At 28.3% G+C, this 13,262-nt stretch overlaps 1 protein-coding gene across 1 annotated transcript; it reads left to right on the top strand.

The window, feature by feature from the left end:
- The first annotated feature begins 6,589 nt into the window (after nucleotides 1-6,589).
- On the top strand, nucleotides 6,590-8,163 carry LOC125846604 (E3 ubiquitin-protein ligase PUB23-like). Its single transcript, XM_049526155.1, has 2 exons — nucleotides 6,590-6,921; nucleotides 7,233-8,163. The coding sequence occupies exons 1-2, from the start codon at nucleotides 6,595-6,597 to the stop codon at nucleotides 8,160-8,162; spliced, it is 1,257 nt and encodes a 418-aa protein (XP_049382112.1). The 5' UTR covers nucleotides 6,590-6,594; the 3' UTR covers nucleotide 8,163.
- The last annotated feature ends 5,099 nt before the right edge of the window (nucleotides 8,164-13,262 follow it).

Raw genomic sequence — 13,262 nt, forward strand, 5'->3', positions numbered from 1 at the left:
AAACTTCGCTCGCCACTCTCCTATCTCGCTCGTGTATCTAGTATATATATATATATATATATATAGTATGATTTGTATGTATCTGGAATAAATAGACAAATCTTGTCTCCCTCCTTTTTTCTCGCTCAACTCTCTCCCTATTTCAGTGTATCTGGTAGCAAAAAAACATCTATCTAGGTATATTGGACTTGAAATCTGGTATGAAATTATTAATTAGTGAGATAAAATGTAATCATTTCAAACTATAAAGAGTATTTGTGTAATTGGATAATTTTTTCATAAATATAAGTGGGCTTGGCCCAATACAAAATAAAAGAGGAAAACCCAAACTATGAAACCCTGCAATTCCGTTTGCATATATATTTCTAAATTTAAACGGGACATTGGAATATGGTAAAAATGTTTTTGTGTGATCTATAGCTCACAAACTTGAATCGTAGATGCAATCGCTAATACTTATATTAAAATAAATTATCTACATCACACCCGTTGAAATGTAGCTCTTCCTTGAATTATATTAACATGGGATGCTTTGTGCTTCGAACTACTCCATGATGAACTACATATCATAGCTTTTCCGTTTATACAAAAGATGCATATAATCTAATTGTAATTCACTACATACATTTTAATTTTTGTTAATTTTATAAATATCTAACGTTTAAAAATTAATGTATATGTAAATATTGTATAAACAATGTATATAAATGTATATACATATTTGATACATAATTATACATCATATATGTTTATACAATATCGATATATATATTACATATACATATACTTATTTTGTTGAAAAAATATTATCACATAGTACAATTACGTAAAAACTTCTGGTAAAGATCTAAGAAATGTAAGTCTAAGATATTGCCTGCTTTCTTTTCTTTGTCTAAGTCCTTTTTCATAATATTTTATTTCTTAAAATGTTAGTTGTTTGCACATATGTTTCACAAAGTTAACACTTTCTCATTTGTCTCGAACAAAATTAAAAAGAGAAGGAAAAAATGAAAAGGAATGGAGTAAAAAAAGAAGAAAAAAAAAACCAATTAAATGTATTTGAATAAATATTTTCTTTTTGTTAGGAAGTGTTTTACCTCTAATAGTGAATTTTTTTATGAAAATTCAAATTTAGTTGAACTCTAATACAGATATCAAACGCCAAATAAATAAATAAATAAAACTTTCTCATGCCAACCATTAATTCTTCCTTTCTAATATGTCAAAAAAAGGTGGAGCCTATCTATTAATTGTAATAATTCTTAATAGATGACAACACAATGCCGTTCTATGTGGTCTACTAAGACATTTCTTGATCGTGGAACTCGTATAGTTATTTAAAAAATAATTTAATTTTTTTGGCATGTGCAAAAATATATATATATATATATATATATAAAAGTTGGTTTAGTTTGTGAATAATTTATATTGAAATTATAAAAAAGAGATTATAAATATGAAGTTTAAATAATAATAATATAAGAAAAATCCAAATATTTAGCTCATTTCTTTTAAATGTCCAAAAAACAAAGATGAAGTACTATGATTTCGTTGTAGAAAAATAAATTGGGTGATATTTTAAATTAAAATAACTATAGGGACATCGATTTATTAAGGCCCATCATAAGAATTTGATAAAAGAGGGTAAAAATGAGGATAATTAGGAGGAGTGTATCTAGTTCCACGTGCGATTCAATTCAAATTCATGTTGGGCGGTTAACTAAATAAAGAAGCCAATCATCTCAAAAGGAGATTCTTGGAGTAATACAGAGATAGAAAAAGAAATCTTACATATGTTTCATTAATCTAGAAAAACACACGTACAACAAGGTCCCAAAAGAAGTTCTATGGAGGTCGATGGAGTTTAGGGGCATACTTGTGGCATGCATTAGAACGATAAAGGACAAGTTTAATTGAACCAAGACACCATATAGTAAAAACAATGGAAGGAGACTCAAAATACTTTCTAATTGTAATGGGGTAGCATCTAGTTGAATCAATTCTCATCTCATTTCTATTTTCCCTAATGATGGATGAGTTGATGTGATATATATTCAAAACTAGCATGGTGTATGCTATTCACGAGTGCCATAATATTATATTGATCGACAAGACACATGTGATAGAGTTAAGGATAAACTGAAGGTCCGGAGAAGGACCTTAAAGTCTAAATGTTTTCAGGTTGGGCAGCATCAAAACAAAGTACATAGAGTACAAGTTTAGTGACACATCATAAAAAGTAAATCGGGAGGTAAAGAATTATATACAAGTAATCCTCAAGACAGAAACTTCAAGTATTTTTAATTATATGGGGAAATCGGCGTGAATGACACACATCGTATTGGAATTAGGTGAATGAAATAGAGGCTCCCAACATGTGTCTTGGATATGTCATAAGAACATGTCACCAAGACTTAAAAGTAAGTTCTACAAGGTGATTATTGGACCGAGGATGCCGCATATGGAATTAAGTGTTGATTAATTAAGAACTCTTACATATTCAGAAAATGAAGGTAGTGAAAATGAGGATGCTTAGATTGATGTATGTGTGGGTAGACTAGGAAAGATAACATTATAAGGAACAGAGATATATGGGACAAGATGGGATTAGTCTTCTCTTTGGTGGACAAGATGCAAAAAGTGAGATTGAAATAATTCAGCTATGAAAAAAGTTGGAGCATAGATTCTATAGTGAGCTAGGACGTACAAGAGATTGACAGTGATAGGCATAAGGAAAAGTAGAGATAGATCAAGGAAAAATTTGGAAAAGGTGATTAGACAAGATATGTTACATCTTTAGCTTACCAAGGACATTACTCTATTTAAATATGCGAACATGGAGATCGAATTAGTATCATAGACACGTAGTAGATAGTCGAGTAATTTCTCACTTTCTAGTAGATATTATTTTTATGTTAATATCTTTCTGTCTTGATATAATTTTCATCGTAGTTTTTTTCATTTTACTCGTATTTTTTTTTTCAAAACTCTTCTTGATTGAAATTATTTTAAAGTAATAGATATATGAGATAAAATTTGCATACATTTTATGATCCTCATATCCTACTTATAGAGCCATAGCTATGTTTGTTAGCTGTGGAAAAAATCCCTTCCAGATTATTCAAACTAAGATAGATTTTAGATCTACTTCTTTTGGGTAAAGTGACAGTAACTTAAAATAATTTTATTATAAAGTACTCTTACTATTCACTTTTATTTATCACTTTTTCTTAAAATAGTTTTTACTTTTATTTGTCACCTTTGATATATCAAAAAAAAGATAATTATTATTTCCTTATTTTACCCTCATCATTAAATACTTATTTTTCAAATTATTTCTCATGATCTAATACTAAACATTATTTAATAAGGATAGTTTAATAAAATATTTATATTAATAACTATTTTCTTAATGAATATATCTAGTCAAATAATGACAGGTAAAAGTGAACGGAAGGAATATCAATTAGTCCTTAGTCTATGGATGTGCCTCTCTCATGACGTTCAAATAATCTAGAATGTGTCTTAAGTCAAAAAAAAAACTTAGTTGCTATACATTTATTGCTTGACTTAAAGACTATAATTATTGACGTCATAAATTTCAAATGTATATATTCAAAATTAAAGTCTAACTTAATTTACTGAAGTTTTGTGCAAAAACGTGTCAAGACTTATCAATAGTGTAAGTTTTTCAGGATAGAATTTTTTTGATAAAAAATTGATCTATTGTGTAAACACATGCTAGCCTTTTCAATAGTGTAATTTTTTAGGATTGAATTTTGATAAAATTTTAATCTAGCTAGTCTTTTATGTAGTTTTTTTCCTATAGGATATATATATATATACCAATATGAGAAAATTTACTTTACTCACACCATTAGTTTATTTTCTATTTTATTCATGTCTTATCGAAGACACGACTCTAGATAGAAAAATTGAAAAGATAAAAAATTAGGATATAAGACTAGTAATTAGTCGAGTATTATTACATTTTATGTGCGAGAGGTATGTGATACTTAGCAGGTGTGTGTAGTATCTTATTCTTTGGTGTGCATTATTACTTGTTATCTCATTTGTGTTTTATCCTTTTATTTTATTGTCATATTATTCTTGCAAATTTATTTATGAAATATGTCTTTGAGTCGAGGATCTATTAAAAATCATCTCTATAACTCATAAATATAAGAGTAAAATTTTCATACACACTACTCTCACCAAACTCCACTTATAAAATTGTGTTGGATATTGTTTATTGGAAATATTATATAGGATTTTAAGAGAATCATGAAAAGATGGCAAATCAAGAAAACATCCACTAGAAAATCTTGTTTGTGTATAAAAACTACTCCCTCTATTTTAATTTATAAGAAGAAATTCGGAGTACAAGAACTAAAATTATTTTATTATAAATTTCAAGTATAGATTCTTTAAATATCTATAAATAACATATAGTGCATATTTAAAAGCTACACAAAAAATAATATTTCTTCGGTTCTAAATTAGTTATCTTACAATCCTTTTTAAAAGAAAAAAAAGGCTTAGCTACATTAAGGATATGTCGGTAGAAAAAGAAACAAAAACTCTCTTATTTTTCTGAAAAATATTTTTCTTAGTACCGAATACATTATCAATTGATCATACATATGAAAATGAGGTACCTCTCTTTTTTTTGGTTTAATGTTTATCACGATAAAGTGTGTCATTGAACAGCCAGCCAATGTTTCATAAATCATCAAATTAGACTTACAAAGAAAGTAATTAATATAATGTGGCCAAAATGAATTAAAATCATAAAGTAAAACCTCTCTTTTTTCTTTTTCCCATTTTGACAAAAACTTTTATGTTTTAATGGAAAAAAGAAAACACTAATATTGCGGTATTGCCCATTGCATACATAAACACAGTGAGTATCTTTTCGTGTATCACAAGTTATAATTAACCATTTGAATAAAACACTTCAAACATCCAGAAGGGAGAAGAAAAAAACACAAATTTATTGTAGGTTCATATTGATTATCATGCTTCTTCTTTTTTTGTCACAATAATAATATATCAAGTATAATTTTATAAGTGAAATTTAAACAGGATAGTATAGAATAGAATGTACATAAACCTTATTTCTATCTTGTTAAAAAAAGAGATTGTTTCGGTCAATAGACCATCAATTCAAAAAAAGTAAAAACTCTATTTATGATAACATAACGAATAATAAGATAGTAAGAAGATAGAAGTATATATATTAGACAATTAATTGTAATAGAAAGAAATATACTTCCTTATTTTTTAATCAATAAATATGCAATATATTTAAGAACAAATATAAGTTAATCTTATTTATATTTGAACAATCATAACATTAACATCAACCAAAACTCACTTGTTTGAACTTTTCAAATTTTATAACGTCTATGTTATGTACTCTCTCAATTTTAATATAAATGAATTTCTGAATCTTTTCTACTGTTTAAAATGAATGAATTTTTCAAAATTCAAAGATGTATTAATTAGTTTTTCTCCAAAATTATCCTTCTATTAATTAATGGATTATTCATTGACTATCTTCAATTTTTTTAAAAAAAAAAAAATCTATACAAATTTAAGTGTCTACTAATATAGATGTGATTTGGTTATTATTTATTCCTCTGTTTTTACTTTCTGGAATTGAAAGGAGGGAAAACTTCATTTATAATCCTTTAGTATACTTTATGCATTTACATTTTGAGAAAATTATGACTTAATTAGAAGTTAATTGTATTTTTATAAAATATTGGGCATGTATAATCTTGAAACTTTCGAAAAGGGAAGCATTTAATATCTCTTGTACATGTGTTTTATTATTGGTTTATTAATATATATACGATGTAGGGGTCATGTTTAACCTCCATCTTGAATGTGACTTTAAGAAAATAAAATAAAATTTAAAGGATATAAACGTCAATTGAAGCAAAATTAAAGAACATATTTATATAATATATCATATTTAAAAGTTAATTAATTATAAGTAATGTTTATAATAAATATTAGAATTAATAAAATAAAAAATAAAAAAAGTTACAACAGATACAGAGTGTTTGATTAAGATTATAATTTTTCCATTTATAAACGCTTTTGATTTGACCAAATATTTTACTAATTCATTTAATTCATCATCATTATTTTACCAAAAATATTCATTATTTATTGACAGTATAAACACATAATACATAGAATCTAAATCAATATAATAATTATTTAACCTTTCATATCATTATATATATGATCTACCTTCCATAAGGCAAAATATTAAAAAGTCAACATACCAAAAAAAAAAGATTTTATATTTCTCATTTGCTTACTCATAAGTGGACCCACCTCATTCAAACTTTGACCAATTATCCAACCAAATAAGGAATATTTCTAATCATAATAAAATAATAATATGATTTGCTTTGACTTTATAATGAGTCTTTATTATTCTTCCTCTTTTGTATTCCCCATTCAAACTTCACACATTTATTAGCCGCTATTTTTTACCACTTTCATTAATATAAATACTCATTTTCTTCTTCATATTTACTTAGGTTCTTGTTTTTTGGTTTGCAAAAAAAAAAAAGTATGGATGAAGTAGAGATACCTCAATATTTTTTATGTCCTATATCACTTATGATCATGAAAGATCCGGTGACAACGGTGACCGGAATAACATATGATCGAGAAAGCATCGAGATGTGGTTGTTAACGGCTGAGGAAGAGGCCATGACAACCACATGTCCGGTGACAAAGCAAATTTTGCCTAGAGACATCGAGTTGTTGACACCAAATCATATGCTAAGACGAATTATTCAAGCTTGGTGTATTGCTAATGCAAGTAAGGGAATTGATAGAATACCAACCCCTAAATATCCTTTGAACAAATCTCACATTCTTCGACTCGTTCGTCAGGTAAATGAGTTTAAATTTTATGCACTGATATGTGTTTATTTATCATTACAAGATTTTTTTCCAATCAAGTCATCTAAAAGATAGTTATAGCTAGGTAAGTAATAACGGTTCATGTAACATGCTATAATGGGTTAAATTCTTTACATTTATCGATGTATATAAAGTTAAATTCATTGAATGTATATATAACAAGTATATATGATGTGATAGCCTAAATATAGATTAAACAATCTAGTATAACATGTGAAATATAGTTAAAATGGTTGTGTAGACATTCTTTATACTGACAATGTATATAACTTATACTGCAGGTGAATAATGATAAGCTTTGTGTTGAAGCATTGAGGAAAATTGATGTTTTGGTGATTGAGAATAATGAGAAGAACAAGAAGTGTTTGGAGGAAGTTGGTGCAATTAAGGCTATGGTTACTTTTATAGTAAAAAGTTTTGAAGAAAGAAAACTAATCAATGGTCTTGAAGAGGCTTTAAGAATTTTCCACCTTGTTTGGAGATCAACAATTGAAAATATTCAACTTGTCAAGGAAAATCGCGATCTAATTGAAGCTATTTCATGGATCTTGAGGAGTGACATGACCAAAAATCAAGTTGTTATCAAGACTCAAGCAATGATGGTCTTGAAAAATGTAACAGAAGTCTCGAGTTCAAATCTTCTATCAGGGCTAAACCCTGAGTTCTTTCAAGAATTGGTGAATACTTTACGAAAAGAAAGTGAACATCACATCTCTCAACAAGCAACAAAAGGCGCGTTACAAGTTCTAATAAATGCTTGTCCATGGGGAAGAAACAAGCATAAGATCATAGAATCAGGAGCTATATTCGAGCTCATAGAGCTCGAATTAGGCAACACTGAAAAGAGGGTTTCAGAGTTGGTACTTTGTGTTCTAGCGCATTTGTGTACTTTGGCTGATGGTAGGGCTGAATTTTTGAAACATGCTGGTGGACTTAGTGTTGTTGCTAAAAGGACACTTAGGGTTTCTTCATCCACAGATGATTGTGCAATTCAAATTTTTGGATCAATTTCAAGGTGTTCAGCCACAAAAGAAGTGTTGATGGAAATGTTGAGAGTTGGAGTTGTGTCAAAACTTTGTATGGTGATTCAAGCTAGTTGTGGTGAGTATTTGAAGAAAAAAGCTATGGAGATCTTGAAGACACATTCAAATGTTTGGAGTAATTCTCCATGTATACAAGTTTATCTCTTGACTAGATATCCCGGACAATAGGGTCCAACAACATATCAGTATAATTCTACAAATGGGGGGATTGGAGAAGATAAAATGTATACAGATTTTTTTCCTACCTTTATAGGAGGTTGTTTCTGATAGATCTTCGGGTCAATAGTGGCCTAAATGCTTTAATGATAATGTTTTATTCTTTTCTTCTTTTAATGATACAGTATGTATAAATGATATACCAACATTGTATCCCCTTTAGTTTTCCAAAATAGATCTTAATCGTTTTTTTAGGGTTTGTTAAGCAATTAAAAAAATATTATCCTAAAAGTACTTGTATGTAATCTAACAATACATTATGTGAGGGAAATGGGGTAGGGAGTTGGGCTTCGGGGGTGGGGTGGGGTGGATGGTAAAGGGTAGGGATTGAGAATATTGGGTGGTTGGGAGGAGACAATGATCTTGAAATATCACTTATAAAACTTGTTTTTCGTTCTTTCGTTAGAGAACTTATTTTCCTCATATTTAAGGAGTTTGTTTTCCTAGAAAATATATTTTTCAAAATATTTAACCAATCAAACTTGAGAAAATTGAAAAACATTTACCAAAAAAATGTTTTCCAATTTTCCTATATTTGGCTGGTTGATATGTTTGGGAAACATTTTTTCTCTAGGAAAACAAGTTCCTTAAGATGAGGAAAATGACTTTCTAATGGAAGTAGCTAAGGGAAAACGAGTTCGATAATTGACCACCCTGAACCTCTACGTCCTATCCCAGTCCGCCTCCATAGTATTTCAATAGATAACATATATGAATGCTCTTGGGACAATATTTTCTAACTTACTTACCAGACACTAGCTAGAACATAAGTATGAAATACACTTACTTTCCAGAAAAATATTTTCTACGAAATCATTTTTCGTGGAAAAATTCTCCTTCCACCAAACACTAAAAATATTCCCTTCGATTAAAAAATAATAATCTATTTTTAGAAGACAGATTGAGATCTACTTAATTTATCACTACGCCCTCCCATACATAATGTGATATTTTAGATCTTGAATTAAGAAAATCTTTTAATAACATTCATTAAATTAAGAGGGTTATTTAACTAAATTACCTAATTTACTCATAGGAAAAATTCAAAAAGTATTCAACAAAAAAATAATAATTTGTTCAGATCATTTATTAGACAAAATTATATTTGAAAACAAAATTAAGTTAATTCATATATAAGTGCAATACTTAAAATACTATAAGCAAGTGAGCTAGTATTATTTAACAAATTTCATGTACCAAAATTTGAGAGGAACGACTTGTTTATATAATATTTTATTTATTTATTCAAACAATTTATTTTATGTTGAATCATTACATATGAATCCCATTCAATTGAAGTATATAAAATTGACTTCTGATTTTATTTATCTAAAATATTCCCTTAGATAAGCATGCAATGCTTTGTCATCATATTTTAGTCTCCAAAAAGACAAGAATGAAAAGGTAATTAAGCTAACGTTTGACTATAAATTTATAAGAATTTTAAAAAAAGTGTATTTAAAGTTGTATTGAAAATAGTTTTTGGAAATTGAAATATGTTTGAACATGTATTTTATTTTAAAAAATTTTGATGTTTCATTAGTAGAAGAAAATTCTCACCCCAAAAGTTATTCAAACATATTTTGAAACTTGAATTATTATTTTTCAAAAACTTATCAAATTTCATGTACGAATGACATTTTCATTCTTTTTTAAAGTAAAAAGAAATCAAAATCTATAATTAAACGGAAGTTAAATAAGTTTTCTTTTTCTAAATACATACACTACTAAAAAATGTGTAAAAACACAGGGATGAACTGTGTAGATCTTTTGATAAAAAAATTTCTAATAAAAAAATAATGGACTTTAAATAAAATCAACATAATATCCATCGATTATTTTTTGCGCAAAACTATAAGAAAGGTTATTATTGTTGTTATTATTAAAAGAGAAATTGTGCTCTCAACTAAAAGTTTATTTGAAAAAAAAAGTGTACCTACGTAACAAAAAGATAATACCGTGCTATGAAAGGTGGTACCATGAGCTTCAAGAGTAAAACATTTTTATTTTAATTAGAAGATGTATGAGTCAGTTCAGTATTACTATAAAATATTTAGAAAACTTGTTTGTTTGAATGAATGAAGAGGCATATTTTAATTTTGAACGACCTTTTATTTTTATAATTGAGAAATCTTTTTTAGCTGATATACGATTTGAAACTTGGTGATAATACACTTACTTATCTATATTTAATCGCTCCACAATTACAATTAAACTCGTGACAAGCACCTAAGTGACATATCATGTGTTATGCTTTTACCATTAAACCAAAGCCTCAAGAGCAATTTAGTTTAACTTTTCTTGGTTAAAAAAGATGAATTTTTCTTGCCTCGAAAATACAATATAAAGAAAATTGTATAAACTTTTAAATTTATTTATGTTTTGATAATTGTAGTGGTTGAGCCAACTTGGGCACACCTCGACTAGTTTCACGAGATACATGTCACCTCCCACCAGCAATAAGTATAAGGTAACTTTGTCCACCAAGGTTAAAGCAGATGAGAAGAAGTCACCAAGTTTTTCTCTGTGTTGGAAATTGAACCTGAGACCTTGTGGTGCTCAACTCAACTCTTAAATATTTTTATAAAAAACATGTTTCCCGAACGTCAACATGCCTTCACTTTCGCGAAGGTTTGCCCACTTGACCTTTCGTGAAAGTGAACCAGCCTTCGCAAACACAACCCTCGCGAAAGTGAACCAGCCTTCGCGATCACGAGGTCAACAAATACTAGAAAAACAGCCAGCTTCCAAATCATCAAATGGACCCTCGGGCTTCGTTCGAAAATTTTGATAAGAATAAACTGGACATGCTGCCCCACTAAGTTTGACAATCCGAACTCAATGGAATCATCGGATTTCCAAAAAAATTCAACTAGCAGAATTACCATCCCGGACCACTCTTAAGGCTAAAAACTCAACTTCTTACCCCAAACATCCAAATGTTAACCTAAGGCCTCGGAAACCTAACCAACCACCTTACTAGTTCAAACTCGACGTTCCGAACGTGATGGAACTGACAGAATCCCCATTCGACGCTCGGATAAAATGTTGACCAAAGTCAACACTATCATGAATTTTCAACTCAAGAGGGGTCAAATCACCAAAATTAAAATACACTCAATCGCATCAGGGACCACACCAACCATTTCCAAAACACAAATTAAACTAAGCATAGAAACTCTAAGGAGAAGGGCAAAATGGTCAATTCACAATTAAAAGCAAATTCACTAGAAATGGGACATTACAGTAGGATTCGTGTATTTACTTCTTTACCTTTATACAAGTTCAAGTGTCTACTTGTGCAGACCCAAAGTTGGAGAGCATAAATGTGAAATAAGGTTAAGTTAAAAGGCACATTTATGTATTATGCCAAAAAATATCGAATAAAAAAGTTGACATGTGTAATTGAAGTTAAAAAAAAACAATCTGATGCTACAAGCTCAAATTTTGCATGTTGATAAATGATTAGTTAATGGAATAAACAACTTTTTTGCTGCGACATAAAAATGAAATTTTATAGCAAGTGTGAGGTATTTATCTAAAATATTCCATTAGATAAGCATGCAATGCCTTGTCATCATATTTTAGTCTCCTAAAAGACAAGAATGAAAAGGTAATTAAGCTAATTTTGACTATAAATTTTATAAGTACTTGGAAAAAAAAAGGACTATTTAAAGTTCAAAATAGCTTTTGAAAACTGAAATTATGTTTAAACATATATTTTATTTTGAAAAAAATTGATGTTTTATGAGTAGAAGAAATTTTCACCCCAAAAGTTATTCAAACCAATATTGAAACTCGAATTATTATTTTTCAAAAAGTAATCAAATTTCATGTACAAAATTACATTTCATTTTTAAAAAAAAAAATTAAAAAAATCAAAATCTATAATTAAACAAGTTTTCTTTTTCTAAATACATCCACTATTAAAAAAAAGTGTAAAAACACCAGGATGGTCTAAGTAGATCTTTTGATAAAAAAAAATTAAAAAAAAATCGATGGACTTTAAAATAAAATCAACATGACATCCATCAATTATTTTTCACGCGAAACTATAAGAAATGTTATTATTATTGCTATTATTAAAAAAGTTCTAGCAAGATAGACCAAACAAAAGAAATACATCAGAAATTGTGCAAGTCTCAACAAGACAAACTCAGAGTGATCTCAGCTAAAAGTTTACCTACCTAACAAAAAGATGATACCATGGTATATATAGTTAGTTCATGCCCTTCATTTTTCTGTTTTCAATAATATAATACAATCTATCGAGCACTTTTTCAAGTGCTTATAAATGTGATTGTTTCATTATTGAACTACTACATGATTTTTTATTTAATTTTTTTTTTTCATATCTTTGTATAGAATAGTCTTTCTATAAATGAATCGCGGACTACAAACAAACATTTAAAAGAAAATTTAATATAACTTTTTATAATTCTTGGTTATAAGCGATTTGAAAATAATTAAGTAACCTAGTGTAATTGACACTAATACTATATTATGTTGTATTAAGCTTCTTTCGAGTTGTTCACTAGTCCAATCTCTTGATGATAAATGATTTGCTTGTATGATTCATTAAACGCTCACTTGCACTAGTTTCATCAATGTACAATAAGTATGACGTTTCTGCAATATGATAAGGAATACTTTGTGTTTACTCTGCTTCTATTCGGAAGACAAACACTTTTAAGTTAAGGGTAATAAAAGATTATCTCTAGAAATTTTAGAATGAAATATTTATGTATGACCGACATATTTTTGATTTCTACATATCTTATTATATACAACCTCTTAATTGTATAAGTGTATCTATTGCTTACTAGCAATTTCTTTGGTTTCAAAAAAAAATTATTATTGATTAATGTAACACTTCGGAAAATTTTTGAGCCAAGACTTGAATCATCCTTCGTAGTGAGTAAGTGTTTACCAAGGAATTTAAATTTTCTTAAGTATTAAGTTCAGGTTACTAGATATAACACCTTGAGTTCCAAAAAGATCCTTAATTCTTTTAAGTTTTGTGTCAACTTCAAACGACCATAACTTTCAATA

This window comes from Solanum stenotomum, chromosome 1 (assembly GCF_019186545.1).
Source record: "Solanum stenotomum isolate F172 chromosome 1, ASM1918654v1, whole genome shotgun sequence".
In the NCBI taxonomy this organism is placed as follows: Eukaryota; Viridiplantae; Streptophyta; class Magnoliopsida; order Solanales; family Solanaceae; genus Solanum; species Solanum stenotomum.

Coding starts and splice junctions, on each gene's coding strand:
- LOC125846604 (XM_049526155.1), top strand. CDS start 6,595: ATGGATGAAGTAGAGATACCTCAATATTTTTTATGTCCTATATCACTT. Junction 6,922..7,232: donor TTCTTCGACTCGTTCGTCAG/GTAAATGAGTTT, acceptor CTTATACTGCAG/GTGAATAATGATAAGCTTTG.